The sequence below is a fragment of the Phoca vitulina genome, unplaced genomic scaffold (assembly GCF_004348235.1).
Source record: "Phoca vitulina isolate PV1807 unplaced genomic scaffold, GSC_HSeal_1.0 scaffold3, whole genome shotgun sequence".
Lineage (NCBI taxonomy): Eukaryota > Metazoa > Chordata > Mammalia > Carnivora > Phocidae > Phoca > Phoca vitulina.
This window is the reverse complement of record NW_022589706.1, coordinates 28,892,021-28,913,448: the sequence shown is the minus strand read 5'-3', so window position 1 is coordinate 28,913,448 and position 21,428 is coordinate 28,892,021. Positions and strand designations below refer to the sequence as shown.

Genomic DNA, 21,428 nt, shown 5'->3' with positions numbered 1-21,428 from the left:
TTAGGCCAGGGTTGTTCTCACTCCACTTCCCTGGCTTTGAGATTCCAGCCTACTGTGCTTTCTCATTGTCCCAGAAGTTAGATCAGACTCTCTTTGAGATGTCGCTTTTGTCTTGGGAACCTCTTGTCCTCTGTATGTAGAAGAAATGAAGTTCTTCTTAAAGCCTGCCTCCTGAGGCCGAGGTGTGGGTGTGGTAAAGTCCAAGGAGGGCAGCCCAAGGTTTATGGGACTCGGATTTTTATTTCTTTGATGAATATGGCAGGTTTTCATTTCCATGTTTTCTGCAGAAAATCTTGGGAAGAATGCATCACAGGCAGGCAGCGGGCCCTGGGGTGGGTGGTCAGCAGCAGAGTCCACCTGTAATCCCTGAGCCTCCTCCTGATGCCCACCTGGGCCTCTTCTTCCCCTTCTCTACACCTGCCTCCCAGTCCTGTCCTAGCTACCTCTCAGGGCCCCTTCCCAGGCTCAGACTGTGTCCCATGGCCCTCGCTTCCTGCTTCCTCTCCGTGGGTTCAGTGTTCCCCTAATGTATCCACAGCGCTCAGGGTCCCTGCTGCTATTCATGATTTAGTGTGGCTTTCAGCATATTTTCATAAATGTCATCTCATTTGTTCCCTTCAAGACCGAGAGGACAGCTGATATGTTCCTTACTTAAGAAAAGAGTTAACTAAGGCTCAGTGAGTTCAGTAACCGTGCAGCTGGTGTAGGAGAGGCATGTGTCTAGTTCTCAGACTCTGGACCCTATGCTCTGCCCCCTGGTACTGTGTGAATTTCTACCTTGCTGTCTGTCTCGTGCTTCTTTTCTGCTATTGACCATGCCATTGTATTGACCCTTATCCCTCCAAGGAACTTTGTTAAAGGATGCGTCATTTTAAGTTTCAGGGAGAGAGAGAGAGAGAGAGAGCGCCACTCCTATCCAGCACTTTAATAGACCAATGGACTAGATGTTCTTCTGATCAGCCTTTTGATTGTTCACTTCATACGCATTTTCCCCGTGTACATAGGCCATTATGTCCAAGAACCGAGCACATTTAAGGCAGTATGTTAAAATCCTAGAAGCAAACGTATGAGCAGGTAGAGAGAAGAGGACGGGGGGTAGGGGTAAGACCCAGCCTGCCGTATGTATACCCAGGACGTTTAGACGCTGACGTGGATATTAAACCAGAGGCACCAAAGGTAATGGAGTGTTTATGGTGTCAAGCTCGTGCCTTATCCCATGACTCCTGATAGAACCCTATGCATCAGTACTGTCATTGTCGTTCGCTTTTTACATTTGACAACACTAAGACTGAGAGGCGAAGCTTGCTCGAGGTCATACACCTATGCTTCAGTGAAGGTCTGCTGACCCCCACCCCACCCCGGGTTTTACGGTTCTGTTTATCGGGGGGCTTGGCGAGTCTCACAGCTCTTCATCTCAACCCAAGGGCAGGCGGTGTCCTATGCAGAGCCTTCTAGAAAATGACTTCTCGGGCGCCTGGGTGGCTCAGTTGGTTAAGCGACTGCCTTCGGCTCAGGTCATGATCCTGGAGTCCCAGGATCGAGTCCCGCATCAGGCTCCCTGCTCGGCAGGGAATCTGCTTCTCCCTCGGACCCTCCTCCCTCTCATGCTCTCTGTCTCTCATTCTCTCTCTCTCAAATAAATAAATAAAAAAAAATCTTAAAAAAAAAAAAAAAGAAGAAGAAGTGCTCAAAGTTTTAAAAAAAAAAAGAAAATGACTTCTCTTGATAACATTGTCTCAGGTGCTAATGACAGTGGAAGAGAAATGATTATTTCCCTGACACCATTTCTTTGATCTCTAAATAGAATCTGTTTCATACTAGTTTGGAACCATGAGAGAAAGCAAAATGTTAAGGACGAGAAGAAACTTGTAATATGTCATGTTAGAAATGCATGTTTTATTCAGCTTTTCCCCCGAGCTCGTTTAGGGGGAAAAAAAAAACCCAAATCTGTTGACTCTGCTTCACGAAAGTTTTGTACTGAAAGCTTCCTTACAGTTTGAAAATTTTACATTTCACATCCCAGAGCTGACTGGGGAAGTGCTAAGTGCAGTGGATAATGTTTCCTCTGTGCACGCCAGCAGTATTTTCTAAAGTTTATAAACTGGCCAGGAAGCATTTGCTATTGAAATTGGGCGCACAGTGATCTCCCCCTCCCCTCCCCAATCCATCAGTTTGTTCCAAATTACTTGGATGTCGAATTTTAGAAGAAAGGAGCCACACTAAGTATTTTTATGAATCACTGTTGGCCTGTAGGCAAGTCTTGTCTTACAATGTTTCCAACCGAAGGTGTTTCCCATTCCTTAAGAAGAGAAGTATGGAGGAGAGAGTGCTTCTGGAGCAAGGGGATGGGGAATTGTTTCTCAGAACTGTGATCTTGATCATAATTCACTCTGTTCTTCCTGTATTGCTGCTGGGGCCCTGAGCCACTAACTCCCTGGGAGGGGAAATTCCGTGTATTACATTAGAACCTGTGGAGTTTCATATACATTTAGAAATAAGATGAAAACACAAAGGAGCTATTCTGTCATCTTTTTCCTGAACTCTTGACCCAATCAAGTAACATGACTGGCGAGAACCTTCAAGAAGGGCCTAGTGAATGCTATGGCAGTGTTTCTCAGCCTGTGAGCCAAGGCCGGTGGCCAAGGTGACCTCTGAGGCGTGTAGAATATTTTGATTCCTTGGTCCCTACCCGAGGCCACTAAGCTAGATTCTCTACGGGTGGGACCTGGAAATCTGCCCTTATCATAAGCTTTCCAGGTGATTCTGTGTGGAGTAAGTACAAGAGCTGGCCCTCTAATGAATCTAGTATCCCTGTCTTTGTTTATAATTCACTTCCTCTTTGGACCCATCCCAGCTTCTCCTGGGAATTACTGCTCTCATCCCTCCACTTTGAAAGCCCTTTATTCCATAGTGTCTTTTTATAGTATTATTACTGTGGCATGTCAGTCTCCCTCCCTGGGGGGGAGTGAGGGTGAGGACCTGTCCCCCCTCATCTTGTGTCCCCAGCACCTGGCACCGTGTCCGGTACATGGTGAATCATTACGTGTTTGCTGAATGAAGGAATAAACCAGTGTCGTAGCTGAGCGGGTTCTTAGTTGACACCAGAGCCCTGGGTCTCCTGACCCTCCTCTGGCTCACAGAGATGAATTTAATTGCACACATATTTGGCAATCTGTTTACTAGTTTGACTCTTTTTTTTTTTTTTTTTACTTCTCTGGGTTATGTTTGCGTGACAAACCATCCACCAAAACACAGAAAGCATTTTAAAAAGAAGTTAAAAAATGTGCATACATCTATGGATTCAGTGCTCATTAACATCACCTGGCCCGTTCCTTAGAGTTCCAAGATTCTGGGTGCTCTGCATTTATCATCAAGGCCACATATACCAAGGCTCAGGTCTTGACAGAAGAGGATTAAGAAGCATAATTCATAACACTCTATAGTCCACAGGTCCCCCAGTTTTTTATTCTTACCAATGGCCTTTTTTTCCTCCCTGGAAAGAGAGAGCGGAGGATAGGGGAACTGCCATGTCTTGGGCACCTTCGGGCAGGCGGTCCCTATGCTAAGGGCTAACGCTCTTGATCTCAGTTTGTCCACACCCTGATGGTGAGGTCTTCTTAGCCCTGTTTCTAGATAAGGAACTGAGGTCACAGAGCAGATGAGAGCAGAAGCAGGATTTGAACCGGGCTTTGCAGCAGAACTTCTGAAGTTCACGCACGTGGAGGTGATGATGTAGCTCCTGTCAAAGTCACTAGGGGACGTTCTTTTGCTTTCCTCTCTGTCTGGTTCTCAGCAGGTTCACCCTCCATGCTTGCTCTCCAGGTTACATTTTGATACCACTTCTTAGAAACTTTCTCGTCCCCCTGGACCCATCCTCAAGAGCTTGCTATTGACATCGTCCACTCCAGTGTTAGCTTTTTTTCAGCAGAAGGACAATGTATCACTTTCATTTGATTTGTAGAATTGCTTTCTGAGATCCCAGAAGAGAAAAAAGGAAGAAGAAAACCCTCCATAGTCAAGGTTATACCATTGGATTCCCTTAGTGGGTCCACCCTCACACAGATTCTGCTGTATGGTCACAAAGGGCACCATGCTGAAAGGTCATGAAGGGTCATGATAGGCACCATGCTCCAGGGGCTGGGTCATTCCCCAGGGACATCACCACCTCTGAGGAGCTAAGGCTCCAAGGCTCTCCCAGAACTCAGTGTGATCACTTTGATCAGGGGAAGGGGTGCTTCACCTGGTCAAGGTCAAGAAAAGCACCAGGAGACTATGTTCCCACCTGTAACTCTGGCCCCAAAACATTCCATTGTGCAAAGATTTAGCTGCATTGCCTGAAAGATTATCAGTTGGGAGGTCATCGCTCGTGGAACACGGTCTCTGTTCTTCCTTGACTAGCCTTTTCCCTGTCCGTCATCTTTGTCCTTCCTGAGGCCCAGTGCCCACCTGCCTTTCCCTCTCTCACTGTCTTTCTCTTTGTCTCATCTCTTCTTTCATCTCTCACTCCCGCCATGCAGACTACAGACTTTCTGTAGAACCAAACAATCTCTTTGGGTTGTCTTTAAAAAAAAAAAAAAAAGATTAGCTAAAATGTTGTATTCTCTTTTCTTAAAAAAAAAAAAATTAGATGAATAGAATATGTGGTTATTAAAACGCAAGACAGATTTTGTTGCCCTTAATTTTTTAAAAAAGAGAAAAATTATGGTCACTTCTATAGGAAAGAGAATTTCTAAAAATGGGTGCTGTTAGGTGTAGGAGGGAAAAGGGTCTTTTGTCCTAGTCATAACATAGGTTCTCTTAGCCCATACTTGAGTTTTGTACTAAAGGGTTTCTTTAAGAGTCCCCATGTTATTTTAGCTTTTGAAAAATTGCTTTATACAACCTTTGTTTATTTAACTCCATAAGAGGTGATTGTTGGAAGTTTGCCAGCTGACTCATGTCTCCGTAGCATAAGAGCAGGATTCATAGAATTTTAAAATTATAATCAACTTTTACATTACAGGGACCCAACATAAATACATTAAAAAAATTTTTTTTAAACCATACACGCATACAGAGAACTATTTTAATTAAATGCTGAAGACTTTTCTGAATACTTGTTTTGAAAAAGTACTCTTTCTATCCTGTCCCCACACCGTGCCTGTTGAGGATAATTTGATTTCAGATTCCTCTTGTCAGACACCCACTCTTTTTTTTTTTTTTTAAAGATTTTATTTATTTATTTGAGAGAGAACGAGAGACAGAGAGCATGAGAGGGAGGAGGGTCAGAGGGAGAAGCAGACTCCCCGCTGAGCAGGGAGCCCGATGTGGGACTCGATCCCGGGACTCCAGGATCATGACCTGAGCCGAAGGCAGTCGCTTAACCAACTGAGCCACCCAGGCGCCCAGACACCCACTCTTTTTTTTTTAATTTCTCTATGAGAACATAATTACCTGGAGTCTTACTAATTCACCATCTGATACCCTTTTTTAACACTCAAGTTCAATGAAAAAGCAAATATTGCTCACATGTAAACTGTGATGATGATTTGGGATCAAATAGGCTTATTTTCCTTTAAAAAAGAAAAAAAGAAATTCTAGCTTAAAATTCTTGACATTTCAGGTCCTTATCATATGAGTCCCCCTACAAGGGTGATTCTAAACTTTTCTTGGTCACCAGCCCCTCTGGAAATATGGGAAAAGTGGGGGATCTTCTCCCCAGGAAAATGCACACACACAAAACCCCACCCCGATTTCAGGGGGCCTCCCAGCTCTCCTGGGCTAACACGTTAAGACCCTCCTGTGTTAGGAATTTTCTCCTCGGTGAAAACTGAGCACCGCTTCGGGGGATGGAGTATAGAGGCTAGGCAGCACTCCTGCTCTTCCGCTCAGTAAAAGAGATTATTTTTTAAAAAGTAGATACAGTGGTGTAAGTTCCACTTTATTTCGAAAAACTGCAGTTCGGGTGCTTAGTCCAAAAAGGAAAGCGACAGTGACGCCAGCTCTGCAGTGGTGACGAGAGATCTACATCTGCAGGGACTCCGCGCTCGTCGCGTCCTGCCGAGTTAAAGGAACACCTGTCTCTTCCAACGCTCGGCACATCTGAACTTCTCTGCCTCTGCTCTGAGTGGCTTTCAAAATTATACTGATGTCGTGAGCAGACATCATGGGTCCCCATTCCCGTCTCATTTTCAGAGCGCTTTAGTTGAAAGGCGACTGGAGCAAAAAGTCTCCGCTGTTGATTTATTATCTGAGGAAAGAGGTGATTCGCCTGATGCATCGGTGGAACGCATTCATAACCATGTCCCTGGGTTTTGTTTGCTTCATTTATTTCCCCAAATGTTACATGAAAAATATTTGGATATTCACTCACTGTGGTAGAAAGGAAAAACAAAAAAACCCAACAACCTTGCCTGTTGTCTGAGGGCAATGGAAGGGCTGTTTAGATTCAAAGATGTATTCTGAGCGGTCTCCCAACAAGGCAAGGCTTCGTGCTTTGTTCTAGGATCCTGCTTACAAAATCATTTCGTGATCAAACATTCATTTGTGAAGAAGCTTCTGTGGCAAGGAGGCAGAGCTTCTTACGACCTGGAAGACTTTACATTAGACTGTGGAGAGCTGTTTTTGGTCAGTTAAATCTCGGCAGATGTTGACGTCCAGCTGCGTTCCTTACCATCCCTCCTACCCTTTCCTTGTCCTTTTCTCTTTTACATGAAAATAGTTTGAGCCCCAGGTTTTTATGCCCTTGACCAGGGACATTCCCCCATTTTCAAATCCTCACAGTGACAGGTACCATCCCTAATTCTGCCCCCATCTCCAGAAGACAGTTCTGTTTGGTTACCGGGAGAGAAAGTTTCCCGTGGTATTAGGTCCACTAGGCATTTAATCTGTGAGCTTAAGGCCACGTCTAGAAGATCTAACACTGACTGCTAGCGCTGGTCAGTCATTTCTGTGGTAAGTAACGCGAGCACCATCTCTCTCCTCCCGCCCTAGGCTTCAGGTGATAATCTAGATCTAGAGCCAGCTAACCAGTTGCTGGTAGAGTGAATTTGTTCCCTAACCCGTCCTGTGAATATCAATGCTAACAACAGTGTCTTGTGTTTTTCTTTTCCTCTTTCCTTTTTTTTTTCTTTTAAATCAATGTGCTTTTTCCTATGTGAATAATTATATGTCTAGAAACAGCCATGGAGTGATTTTGCTGTTCTGAATGGGGGAAAGATTAATAGTGACATTTGGAAGGCAAGTATATTGTCAGATTCTAGATCATTTAATATTTTGTCCTTTCTGCATGGCTGTGGCTGTATCTTTTTCTTCTTCATGAATATCATCCATTCTGCAGGGATGCCGTGATGGGGCTTGCTAGGGATGCCCAGCTCACACACATGTTGCCTTTTTTTTTTTTTTTTTTTTGATGTGTCCTGTTGTGAATGACTTCAAGCTGACTGCCCCAGGTCCCCTGTTTCTTGTAAGAACCCGGGGCTTGCGCTGAGCCAGCATCCAGCAGCCCTTGCATGCCCTTTCTCTGCCTAAGCTCACATACACTCTCTGCCTCATGCCGGGAGGACTTTTCTCCCCTTTGATATTTGAGGCCAAGTCAGAGGCCCTCCCCCCTTTCTCCATTAACAGGGATCTATTTTCCCCTAGGATTTGCATGCAGCCACAGTTAACCCGGACCCCAGTTTAAAAGAGTTTGAAGGAGCAACACTCCGCTATGCATCTTTGAAACTCAGGTAGGACATGGGAAGGACCTGCCATAATGTGTGGCTTCGTGCAGCTAGAGTTTACAGTAGAATTCTAAGTCCAGTTTTCTGTTTTTCTTTCTAGAAATGCCCCACGTGCTGATGATGACGATTCTTGCGGTATCAATAGTGACCCAGAAGCCAAGGTTTGTAAGAAACATGCTTTCAGCAGCCAGGTTATGTTCTTGCATCGAAGTAATGGCTTTGGAAATGGCTCAGTTTTTATAAACTGTCAACCCAGAGCCACTGACTAAGGAATTATTCCTCCATCCTCTCTCTTTGCTAACTTCCCCAACACTTGAAATAAATCCCTAGGCCACGTTAGGTTTGGGAGGATTTCCATAACCATCAACACTGTACCCGTATCTCACTACCTCAGTTCTTTGCACAAGGTAATAAGTTACAATTATTGTCCGAGTGAGTGGGCTTCAGAAGCCTTGCAGAGCAACGGGAGGGGCCATCGACAGGCGGTACGAGGCTCCTCACGCCCACCTCTTCCAGAACAGCCTCACACCTGCACCATCTCTCTCGAGCACAGGCCTGAGTTATGATGGGTCCCATGCCTGGGCTTTCATGCGGTGTGGTCACCATCTTGAAATTCTTAATACTCTTATCTTTGGATTTGTGTTTTTGTAAGCGACGTCCAATGGGGCGATGCACCAGGGAGTTGGAGCCTTGGTTTAGGAACAGTCCTGCTCTCTCCCTACCTCCCTGAGAGGTTCTTGACTGCTTGTTCCCCTCCTCCTCGGCACCTCAGGCCCTGCCACACATCCTCATCCCCGCCTCCAACCAGCAGTCACTACTGCTGGTAGGGGCCTCACTGGGAGCATGGGGTGAGTTGGCTTGGGACACACGTGCTCCCATGGCATCTCGAGAGAGGGCAAAGTGGTGGCCTACCCAGCCCAGGCTGACAGCACAGTGGTGTGTTGGTGGGGGGCAGTTCAGCCCACTCCCAGTCCGGGTACCTGGTGTGTTCTGGCACAGATGTTGTGGTATACTTGAGGGTCACCTATCTGCTGCACCTCAGGGTAGGGGAGATGGGTCCACGGGAAAGGGGTATTCCTGACTCAGTTTCCCCATTCCTGGCCAGGGCGTGGGCGCGTTAGTCCAGCAGCTCAGGGGATGGAGAACCCAGAAGGTGTTGGTCCCTGGCAGTGGGCAGGGCCCCTGGGCATTTGTGAGGGTCTGTGCTTACCCTGCAGGTCTGCGCTTACCCTGCAGGTGTCCCGTGCCCAAGAGAGCATGACTTTAAATACCAAGGAAAACACACCATAATGAGTGAAGACAGAGACTGCAGAAGAAAGGCAACAATTTTGTTTCAGCCCTTTTTATGGCAATTTTTCCCCTGCCTTTTGAACAGGGGCTCTGCATTTTCATTCTGTATATTACCTTTCCATTTGCAAATTATGTAGCTGGTCCTCGTTATTTTTTCTCACTCCCAAAGCTGATCGGTGTCTGTGAATAAAACAGCCAATAAGCTCCCTTAGTAGTAGTTAAATGGGGAAACACCATGCAGTTTCAAAACCTTGACTCCTCGGCTAGAAACTGCCATGCTGCTATCAGGGCTGTGGGAATCGGGGCTCGCAGTTGAACGCCCCCCACCCCGCCGCCCCTAATCTGCCCGGCTACGTGCTCAGCACAGCCTCATACGGTGAAGGCCGTCCCCAAGCCAGCGGCATTCTGAATAGGTCCGTGGGCTGCCAACGTGCTGGCCTTTAAAGATAAGTTTTATGGCAGGGAGCGGATACAGTAAAACAGGAAGGCGGGCTGGGACTCATTTGCTCTGCGCCCAGGTGTTTTACAAGGGTTATCGGCGGAGGCTGGAGGCGGAGGGGGAAAGGGCTGCGGAGTGATGGCCGCGTGAAATTGCTGAGAGTGGGCGGGGAGGGGTGAGGCGGGAGGGGAGGACGTGGAATTGGTTACCAGGAACAGGAGGCCTGGTTGAAATATGACCCAAGTTGTGCTTTCTCTTTTTACCTCTCAGTGGTCCTGTTCGCTGAATTCTTTATCTGCCCCTTGCTAGTGCCCGCGTGTCTGTTGAACACCTATTATGAATTTGTCCCTGTTAATAAGGAGGTTCCGTGTTGCCATAAGCTACCGAAGCTGGACTGAGTTCTAAACAAAAAAATACATGTATTATTTATTTTATATCTTACTTTGTTTTGTAGAAGGTCTTGGAAAACTTACGAGAACAAATGCGTTTTTTTTTAAAGGCACAGAAAATGTAAAGAAATAATCAGTGCATCTGTCTGTACTGGGATAATAGACAAGAGTCAGAAAAGATCAGGCCAGCGTGACGTCTGGGTGGCTCAGTCTGTTAAGCGTCTGCCTTCGGCTCAGGTCATGATCCCAGAGTCCTGGGATGGAGCCCCGCATCGGGCTCCCTGCTCAGCGGGAAGCCTGCTTCTCCCTCTCCCTCTGCCTGCCGCTCCCCCTGCTTGTGCTGTCCCTCTCCCCTCTCTGACAAATAAATAAATAAATAAATTTTTTTTAAAAAATGTAAAAAAAAAAAGAAAAGATCAGACTAGGGAGAAGAAAAAAATATGGCTTTTCAGATCATAGGACTCTACACAGTTATGGAAATTGACCTGCAGGTTCATTTTTGTGCCTCTTGGTGATTATCTACATCGAGGATTCTTAGGGTAAATAGGACAAATCCCTAGGACAGCTCAGAATCCTGAAAAGATGTTGGCAACCAACCCCCCCTGCCCTGGATTCTGAAGGTCCCCATGCTGTCATTATCATTGTTGAAGACCCCACAGCACGGTGAGAGGGCAGAGGGTTTTAGAACCCTATGTCATATGAATCACAATGTGCATGAGGCAGAAGCCTCCCAGTCCTGATGGTATGTAACCGTTTTTCTAGTGCTTCTTTATAAAGTAACTGTAATAATGAATATTTATTGTTAACTTTTTGCCAGGCATTGTCCTTAAGACTTTATTTCTGCTGGCTCTCATCCTCACAAAAATTCAGTGGCCTATCATTATCTGTATGTTGCAGATGAGGAAACTGAGTCATAGAAGGTTAAGCAGCTAGTAAGTAAATAACATCAGGATCTGAATCCGGGCCATGTAGCTACAGAGCCCAGGCTCACTAGACTTGGAGAAAAAAAAATTCCTTACACATTGCAAATTTGAAAGTTGCTAAGAGAGTAGATCTTAAAAGTCCTTATCACAAGAAAAAAAAATTTGTAACTATGTATGGTGATGGATATTAACTAGACTTATTTTGGTGATCATTTTGCAATATATGCAAATATTGAATCATTGTGTTATACACCTGAAACTAATGTTACATGTCAGTTATACCTCAATTAAAAAAAAAAAGGAAAATTCTCACCTGGAGCTTTACTTAGGGGCAACCACCAAATGATGTGTCCTCAATAATATTCCAACTATACGTAGATATATGGAAATTTGGGTTTTGTCAGTCGGTATTTCATAGCATTACTCATTGGAAGCAAAGGACAAACACCCAAGCAAAACTCATTTCAAGTAAATTGATAGAAGGTTATGACAGTGTGGCCTCGCTTGCTGGTCTGACTTGAGGCAGTGATGAACTGAACTTTAGAAGTGGAAGAGATGGGCTGCAGGGTGTTTTAAACCCTCCCGTAGTAGTATGATTTCAACGAGGCTTATGGTCAAGGTTGGGCCTAGAACAGGAGGAAGCCAAGGGGGCTGGAGTGGAGATAGGCTGCATCGCTGGTGATTGGCAGATCTACACACTTTCATTCGCCATGGACACAGCAGGGTTGACGTTCCTTTGAGGCCATTGAGGAGTCTGGCTGTGCTTCTCTGGATGAATGCATGCTCACACTACCTCCCAATGGAAATGGGCACAGGAAGCCTTGCAGGGAAGGCCAAGCTGTTCTCTCAGAATTACAACCATCGTAAAATCCAGCAGCCCTAAATGAAATTATTCTTTACCAATTTTGGAAAAGCCAGTGAGCTTGGAACTGACTTCAGTGAAGTCACTTTGGAGGAGTCCCCCCACAACACACACGCACCCTCTGTCCTTTACCACCTGCCCCCTTCATGCCTGTTTAATGTCACCTAGAGCACCTAAGAAGGGAGGAGTGGCAAGACCTGGATTTTTCTAGATGTTCAAGTTCTTTTGTAGAAGTAAGTTATTTCTTTAGATAACCCCGCACATTCCTTCAATCTGCCAAAAACTAGAAAACCGAGTGCCCCCCAGATAAGCAGAAAGTATCCTTTCTTTAGGAAAAAAATAATTAATTTCATGTGCCATGGAATTATAAATATAGCCCCTAAGGGCTGATTACTAAAAAGTTATTATAGAACATGTCTTTCTTCCTAAGTGAAACTTAACATGCTAAAAAAATTAAAATCATTTTCAGGCTATCAGGATGTGGGTGTTGCAAACCCTCTCCAGCCACTGTGAGTCTGGGCACCTTGACAATCAGTTGTTCAGTGAAACCTCTAAATAGCGATGGCAACATAAAATGACCATACACCCCCACCACACCCACACGCACTCACGCCCGCATGCACCTCCCTAACCCCCTCCCCAAAGAGCAAAGTATTTTTATTTTTTACTTTTTAAAGATTTTATTTATTTGACAGAGCACAAGCAGGGGGAGAAGCAGAGGGAGAGGGAGAAGCAGCCTCCCCGCTGAGCCGGGAGCCCGACATGAGGCTCTATCTATCCCAGGACCTGGAGATCATGACCTGAAACGAAGGCAGACGCTTAACCATCTGAGCCACCCAGGCGCCCCAAGAGCAAAGTATTTTTAAAACTCTGAAAATGTTTTTCAAGCCTACCTACTTTTTTGTGCAATAATTATTTTTGTAGTTGATAGTAATGGGTGTGTTTGTGTATAATCTGCGGTCTTCATTTTTTTTTATTTTAAAATGATTCTAGATTTACAGAAGAGTCACAGAGATTGAGTTCCCATATACCTACTTCACCTAGCTTCCCCTAATAACATCTTCATAATCAGAGTACAGTAATCAAAATTAATAAATGACTCTTGATACCATATTATTAACTATAGACCTCATTCAGTTTTTCATTTTTTTCCCCACTAATATCCTTTTTTTTTGTTCCGGGACCCAATCTAGGATACTGTATGTCATGAGTGCTACTATATGTCATGGGTGCCTGGGTGGCTCAGTCGATTGAGCGTCCGACTCTTGATTTTGGCTCAGGTCATGATCTCAGGGTCGTGGGATCGAGCCCCGTGTCAGGCTCCACGCTCAGCATGGAGTCTCCCTCTTCCTCTGCTCCTCCCCCCATTTACACTTGTGCTCTCTCTCTCTCAAATAAATAAATAAATAAATAAACAAATTAATTAATTAATTAATTATTAAAAAAACTTATTTCATATGTCCCTTTCCACAGTTCTCAGATTTGTCGTTCTTAACTCCATTGATACTTACTACTGCATTTAATGAATAGCACTGTGATCCATCTAGGCACCCAGTGGCCATGGGAGCAACAACTTCATAAAACTAGGTGACTTTTTTCCTCCTTGTAGGTTGCTAAGACGGGTACTATTGGGTCAGAGGCTGTCGGTGTATGGCTTGGTCACCTGTGGCAAAACTGCTTTACAGAAAGGATCCAGCAGCACGTAATTCCACCAGTAATGTCCTAGAATACACCTCTTTGTTCACCGCCCGCTTTACTCTAGGCTTTGTCATTTTAATAGATGCAGCCTAGTGTTCTTGCACCTGAGCTACTGTGTTCTCTAGAATGTCTCCTTAAATTATCGAGACAGGACGTTGCTTCATGAAACTCTCTTGTTTCTGTCTATTCTTGGCTGTTTCTTCCTCGATGCATATTTTTCTATGAAAGTTTTAGATAAAAATTTCATTTAGGAATAATTTTGAATATACAGAACAGTTGCAAAGATAGTACTGAGAGTTCCCAAATCCCCTTTACCCAGCGTCCCCTAATGTCCTGTCTTACATAACCGTAGTACATTTGTCAAAACTGAGAAATTAACAGGAGCACGAAACAATTAACTAAACACTTTATTCTGATGTTACCAGTTTCTCTTCTAATGTCCGTTTTCTGTTCCAAGTCTAATTCAGGGTACCACATTGTTTTGTTTCTATGCATTTTAAATTTCAAATTTTATTCATTATTGTAATCTCAAATATTTTTTCTCTAATCATTTTTTTCTTTGTCTCTTTTGTGTTACTTTTCCATGTGAAAAAAAATTTTTTTAAAGATTTATTGAGAGAGAGCAAGCAAGCACGAGCAGGGGGAGGGGCAGAGGGAGAAGCAGACTCCCCACTGAGCAGGGAGCCCCATGTGAGACTCCATCCCAGGACTCCAGGACCATGACCTGAGCCGAAGGCAGCCACTTTACCAACTGAACCACCCAGGCGCCCTTTAACATTCCTGTATACACGAACCTTTAGTAGATGTTTGCCTCTTGTGCTTCATTTGTCAAGAAGGCAACCCCTGGCCCTGTTTGGGCCGTCAGGTAGCTTGCATTTCTAAATTCCCATTAATTTGCTGTCTGACCTTTGCTCATCCTACTTATAATACCTTAAAATCCAAACTTAGCCCCATAAAGCTGTCCTTTCCTAATGGCATGTAGCACATTGCTGGCCAAACTCTTGATGATAATGATCAACACTAAAATAAAATATTATAGTTAAATTGTAGAAAACTTAATGCTTTGAAAAATGTGTGCTAGTTTCTTAGAGTTCTTTCTCATCCTTTGTGTCACGCTGCCTGGACTTCTGTAAAGGAGGGGTGCTGCCACCTTGTGGACAATATCGAAAATTACATCTTCAAAGAAATGCGCAAAGGGCATCTTTCATTTGGAATCATTGAATTGCTTATAGCTGGAAGTGACCCTGGAGATGATCCAAAGGGCCTCCTTTACAGGCGTAAAAAAGTCAGGCCCAGAAAAGATGAGTAAATAACTTTCCTTGGGTCACACAATTAGCTAGTGGTGGAAATGGCACTCAAAGGTGGGGTCTCCTGGGCCTTGGACCCCCCCGTGTGAGTGCATAACAAATCACTTCCAGGATATTTATGAAGAGAGGTCTTTAGAACTGCCTGTAGAACCTTCTCCTCTGAAATCCATAATAAAGGACCTGGATAAGGGGATGATTTTGTTCCAAGCACTTAATTCTCCACCTTTCAGCTTCCTCCTCTGTGAAATGAATGTGTGATCATCTCAGAAGTCACTGGTTCCTGAGAAACGTTAAGATGCCAGATGAAATGTGGCAGTCCTGACCTATGGCATCTGGAGACGGAATAGTGCAGTCTGATGGATCTTCAAAGATGGAGAAGGGAAGAAAGCATAACTGGCTCTGTCATGCTCTCCAGGGCTGGAGACAGGCTGCTGGCCCCCCTTTTCCAAACACACACTCAGCCTGTGTTCAGCACGCAGGCACTCACAGGCTAAGTTTTCCTACAAACATGAGGCATCGTGTTTATTTTCCCGAATTATAGAGAAGAAATTGATGCTTCGAGCAGGTCGCATAATTTATCACACAGCTAGTGACTGGTGGAAGGAGGACTTGAACTCAGATGCTTTTGACCTGAAAGCCCAAGAAAGCGTCAGGCCCACCCACTCCCAATCATTGGTTCCCTAAGCTGTGAGGGTAAAGCTGAGGCTGCCCGGGTGTTTTGGGTAGAGGTAGCAGAGATGCCAGAGGTGAGTATGGATGAGGGAACTGCAAGGTCATCGCTTGAGGACAGACCCCCCCCCCCTTTCTTTTCACCATCATCCAGACTCGTGTGGTCCAGACCTTTGCAGTGCTTTCAGACTTCCCTGCCCATGTTGGCAAATTCAGATTCGGGTGTTGTGGGGCGAGACAAGGGACTGTATTTCTGTTAGGCTCCCAGATGCTGCTGCTGGTCTACACACAACACTTCGAGTAGTAACACTGAAAAGTTTGAAACCTGCCCAGTAAGGCATCCTTTCCGTGGACCTTCTGCGAGGACATAGCCTTTCTGCACAGCACTGGCCTGCTCTGTTATGGCGCATTTGCAACCAGTTCTCAGCTGTTGGGGGATTTTTTAACCAGGCGCTGGATTTTTGTGTAAGCTCTGCTTGTCTACTTCCTCTTTTGGTATATCCTGCCCCAGAAGGGGGGAGAAGAGGGAATGGAGGTGATGCACATCAGTCCGATAGTGGGTTTGGTGGAGGAACTTTCTGAAGCGCATGATGAATGAACATGAAATTCTAATACTCCTCTGTGAGCTTTATTTATCTATGCCCTCCCTTGGTTCCTATTAGCATAGATTTTCATGAGGTAATCATATTAGTGGCTATGGACTTGATTAGCACGAACAGATGAACAGGAAGGGGTAAGGAGTATCTACTCATTCAGATTTATTTCTGGTCTGGGTAACAAATTCATTATCATTACTTAGCATTAGTATGGGATTCTATGTCTGTGTATAGTTCTTATAATTGACATTTATTTCATGTGGCACAGGTTTTTCTTTCAGAAATCCTGATCTGTATGAAAACGGTGGATTTGATTTCTGTTGTTGATGCCTTAATTGCATCAAACGCCTTTACTGAGTGCCCAGTGCTAAAGGAGAAGCTGTATGATAAATGGTTAAGAGCATTCTGGGATTTTGGACCCAGACTGAGTGGGTTTAAAGCAAGACTCTGCTGTTGACTAGCTGGGTGACCTTGGGCAAGTTGCTTGCCTCTCTGTACCTCCGTTTCCTCTTTTGTAAAGTGGGGATGATGATAATACCCACCTCACACGAAGTGGGGTAAACATTGGGTTGACATATTATAAACGTAAGATATATGTCACGTGCCTGGAACTATCCCTGGCACGTAATAAGCATTCTCTATGCATTAGCCATTTTTACTATTTTTATACAAAGAGGAATAGATACCTTCCCTGCTTCGAGAGGCAGACAACAAACAGGCAAATGCGATGCATTGTTCTGAGTGCTGACTTATCATGTCATGAATGGAGACCGTGCCAGGGGCATCTACCCTGGCCGACAGTAAGGGGTGGCTCACGTGGTTTTCCAGAAGGAGAGGATACCTACGCTGATGCTAAGCCTAAGGGTACTTGCATTGCCACAGGACGGAGTGATTCTTCCCCGTTCTGTAAATGTAAATGCAGAAGATTTGAAAATATATGTAAATCTGTGTTCATTTTCAGCAAATGCTTTAAGGAACAGATCTGTTAATAAGTTCATCATCGGGGCGCCTGAGTGGCTCAGTTGGTTAAGCTTCGGACTCTTGATTTTGGCTCAGGTCATGGTCTCAGGATTGTGAGATCGAGCCCCGTGTTGGGATCCGTGCCAGGTGTGGAGTCTGCTTAGGATTCTCTCTCCCTCTCCCTTACCCCCATCCCCACTTGCTCGGGTGCATGCATGCACTATCTCCCTCAAAAAAAAAAAAAAAAAAAAAAAAAAGGAAGTTTTTCATATTTGTCCAGTGCTACATATTGCATTGTTTCTGTTATCTGTTCCTGTATACTTATGTAAGAAACCATGCCAGAACTTGGGAGCTTAAAACCACTATTTATTTCGCTCATGATTTTGTGGAATTGGGAAAGGTTCAGCAGTGCAGTGCCTTTCTGATCCACATGGAGGCAGCTGGGGCTGGAAGGTCCACTCCCAAGATGGCTTCTTACTCACATGCCTGGCAGCTCGGTGCTTCTAGGCTTCTCTCTCTCTTCACCTGGCATCTCATCTTTCAGGGCTCTCCCTGTGCCTTGGGTTTCTCACAGTCGTGGTCTCTGGGCAGGCGGGTGTACTTCTCATGTGGTGTCTGGCTTCTAAGAAGCCGGCAGCTAAAGGCACCAGGTGAGACAAGGCTATTCCTCGAACTGACCCCACATTGCTACCATACTCTGTTGATCAGGACGGTCCCGGCCCAGACCAAAGGTGGAGACATGCACTCTGCCTCTTGAGTACAGAGGATGGGAGGCTTTGTTGCGGCCATCTTTGGAACATCCAAGCTGCGGTAAATGTCTTTCCCACATTTCAGTCGTTCAACAAAAATGTCTTTAGTGAAGGGCATTATCAACACAGTTGAATCAAGAAACCAAGGCACAGAGCCAATGATGAACATACCGAGTCTTGGCAGAATGAGATTCTTCCTCTCGTGTGTGGCTTTTAGGTTGACATTCACAAAGAGAAAATACAGACCATCTCATTCAAGCCTTAGGAGGAGTGGGAGGAGCACCGAGAGGCAACGTGATCTGCCCAAGAGTGCGTGGCTCGTCTGGGAAGAGCAGAACTCAAGCCGGTCTTCCTGACCCTCGTTCAGCACGGTTTCCCACTGAGCAGAGCTGACACTCATTCTCGGACATGGAGCCGTCGGCCTTGGATGTTCGTTTTGTCTCCCAGCCCAGAGGACAGCTTTTGTGTTTCTAAGACTGTTTTCCTCCCTTTATTTGCCAACACGGCCAAACATAATGCTGTGTTTCCGGCAGAACCTCAGCTTCCTTTCCCTTATTAATGTCTGGTCACTTCACTTGCGTGAACGAGCAGTCGGGGAATTGGCAGCCATGTTGAGCCCCCAAGTTTTGAAGGGCGCTGTTGGAATGAGACGCACTGTTATCCATCGTTGGCAGCTGTGCTTCGTGGCAGCAGGTGCCCGGAAAGGCTAATTAAGGAAAGGCACCTTCCTCTTCCCCGGAAGGAAGGCAGCGGGAAACGGGTGAGGTGAGCGGGCTGCAGCCAGCAGCGATGCTGAAGAGGAGCGTCCTGAGAACGTGGCACAGCAGGTGTGGGAACCTGGCCCCGTGGGATCCGGGCAGAGAACTGGGGCCGTGGTCACAGAACTGGGCAGCCTCGGGCAGAAGCAGCGGCAGCGCGTTCAGCCAGCCGAGCGGGGTCGTCCAGGAAGGGCCAGCTGGGCAAGACCGCGGGGTCCTGATGCTGGTGAGGCAGGCTACCTGGAACACTGCCAGCAGATGGACAGCAGACCTTGTTCCCCTCACTCCCAGGACTCATCGAAGCGTGAAGCCGCACAGATCGGAGTGTGAGTTCTTCCTGCACTCCTGGCTCTGCTGCTTGTAAAGCTTACAGTCAGGCTTCCTTGTTTTCAGTCTCTGATACCGACAGTTGTCTGCCGCGGATTCATCCATCCATTTGCTTGGCATGTATTTATTCAGTAGCTGTTAAGTGTCAGCTGGGATGAGGTCCATCAGACTGGGGAGGGGAGCAAAAGAGAACAATGCAGCAGAGAAAATGGTGGTCTCGTTTAAGAACTACAGTGACAATGTTGGCGGAAGAGAGAACTTGCAGCTGTACGTGGGATTTCAGTTGCTTCATGTTGAAGGCGATGTTTGAGATCGGTTCACTAAGCAATAACACATAAATAATTTTAATGGACAGTTTAAGCGTCTGTCAGTAGATGAATGGATAAAGAATATGTGGTGTATATACATGTATATACATATATATACATGATGCGCACGCACACACTGGAGTATTATTCAGCCATGAGAAAGAAGGAAATCCTGCCATGTGCGACAACAACATGGATGGACCTTGAGGGCATTGTGCTAAGTGAAATAGGTCACACAGAGAAAGACAGATACCGTATGGTATCACTTATATGTGGAATCTAAAAAAGCCAAGCTCGTAGAAACAGAGTGGTTACCAGGGGCTCAGGGGTGGGGGAAATGGGGAGATGTTGGTCAAAGGGTACAAACTTCCAGCTATAAGATAGAAGTTCTGGGGACCTAATGCACAAAATGGTGATCACAGTCAATAATACTGTATTATAAACTTCTGAGTTGCTAAGAGACTAGATCTTAATTGTTCTCATCACAAGACACACACACACACACACAAAGATAATCATGTAGTGTGTTGCAGGTATTAACTAATGTTATAATAGTATTCATATTACAATATATAAATGTATCAAATCAACACATTGTATACCTTAAACTTACACAATGTTATATGTCAATTACATCTTTAAAAATAATTAGTTTAAAAGATAATTTCAATTGACCTTGTGACCCTCAGACTAAAAATAACTTCATTAAGACTATGGTTAGCTATTGAACCAACATGTTCTTAACCCAGATCTCTAGCCAGATGATGCTTTAGTTTACCTTCTGTTGGCACAGAGCAGAGAGGTGTCCCTTTGGATTCTATTACAATCTCTCATTCTCTTAGCAGTTTTGCTGCTTAGAAAGGGGCAGACAGGTTCCTACCTGGGGCCCACTTTTCTGTTCCAGCCACATTACAATGGTCAGTCTGAGCAACAGTGACCCCCCGCCGCATCTCTAGCAAGGCTGGGAAGTTGGCCCATGTAAATGACACATGGAACCCAGAACCAAAAATACATGATTTCTCAAAAAGCCCTTCCCATGATAGCTATGATTTTTTTTAAAGCTGTGAGTTCAGATGAGGTCTGTAGAAACCTAGAGCTTATTTAGACAGTGCTCAGTTTTTTCCCTTTACACTAATGCTGTAGACCAATGTTACTCGGTCAGTAACATAAAATGCTGTATGAAATTCATCTCTCTTACTTCAGATATTCTTATACATCTTCAGCATGTTTTAGTTGAGATCTAGAAACAACGACATGAATGGACGCCCAGCGTAGACTGTCATCATTTGGGAATGGTAGAGGGTGGTGGGGAGAAGGAAACTCACATTACTCTGATTCCATCCACATGCTGAGCACCCTATTGGGTGTGTGACATGCTGTGGGTCATCTGATTCTCCGCATGACCCTGCAAAGAACGCAGTACTATTATTCCATTTTACAGATGAGGAAATTGAGATTTACAGAATTTAAGTCACGTTTCTAAAATCACAAATCTATTATGTCGACAAACTAAAATTTGAACCTGAGTGAGACAGACTCTCAAGCCCATGTTCTTTCTGATGATCAGATGATCATGATGATAGCTAATGTCCATTGAGCATTTCCTATTTGCGAGGCACAAATATACCAAGGTGGTTTGGGGCAATTCTCAGCATGCTCAGTTTTCTGTCTTTGAGGCTCATCTAGCACCTCTGAAAATGGCAATGACAGACACCCACACGGTGCTACCGCTGTTCTCTTCTCTCACAAGCTCTGGGAGGTGTGTTCTTTTGTTTCTCCTATTTTTAGTTGAAGCTGAGGGATAGAATCTTAGGTGACTGGCCCACAGTTCCATAGCTGGTGAATGGCAGAGCTGCGGTTTGCACCCAGGCAATCTGGCTTCTAAGCCCAAGCTTTTCGTCTTCAGACTCTTGCCTGTCATGTAGGTGGGCCTTCCCACGGCCCCGTGGGCATGTCTGGTTTGTTGCTCTTATTTCCCGTGTGATTGTTGTGGGAATTCTATACCACCAGCTCAAGTTTACCTGAAGATGTGCGATTGTTTCAGAGATTGAGAGGAAATACAAAATATGGTTTTTGTGCGTGTTTTGTTTTTGGTTCTGGTTGCTTGCTTTGTAGTGGTGATCCCAGGCAGTTGACTCCCAGTGAATGACAAAAGAGGAAAACCCAGCCACTGTCCCTGTCCCTCCTGCAGGGCCATGCTCCAAGTGGAAAGAGTATGAAGTAGGAGCTGGAAGACCTGGGTTCTGGCTCCAGTTCTGTGGGTGAAGAGCTGTGTGACTTTGATAAGTCACTTAACCTCTCTGGACTTTGCTTGTCTCATCTGTAGAATGGGATGATGCTAATGCCTATGCCGGGAACCTCATAGTGTTATTGTGAGGACCAAAGAAGACGTTATAGAAATGACCAGAGAAATGTTATAGAAGATGTTATAGAAATGCCTGGGTAGCTCA

At 45.2% G+C, this 21,428-nt stretch overlaps 1 protein-coding gene across 14 annotated transcripts in view; it reads left to right on the top strand.

Annotated features, from left to right (window-relative positions):
* APBB2 (amyloid beta precursor protein binding family B member 2) overlaps nt 1-21,428 on the top strand; it is a 355,537-nt gene that overhangs the window by 241,704 nt on the left and 92,405 nt on the right. For 10 of the 14 annotated variants that reach the window (XM_032400246.1, XM_032400244.1, XM_032400242.1 and 7 more), the window contains 3 exons: nt 7,156-7,218; nt 7,624-7,709; nt 7,804-7,864. In XM_032400246.1, coding sequence (XP_032256137.1) covers nt 7,156-7,218; nt 7,624-7,709; nt 7,804-7,864 — 210 coding nt within the window. The remainder of the gene's footprint in view (nt 1-7,155; nt 7,219-7,623; nt 7,710-7,803; nt 7,865-21,428) is intronic. The other 4 variants (XM_032400253.1, XM_032400249.1, XM_032400252.1 and 1 more) reach the window with 1 other exon arrangement.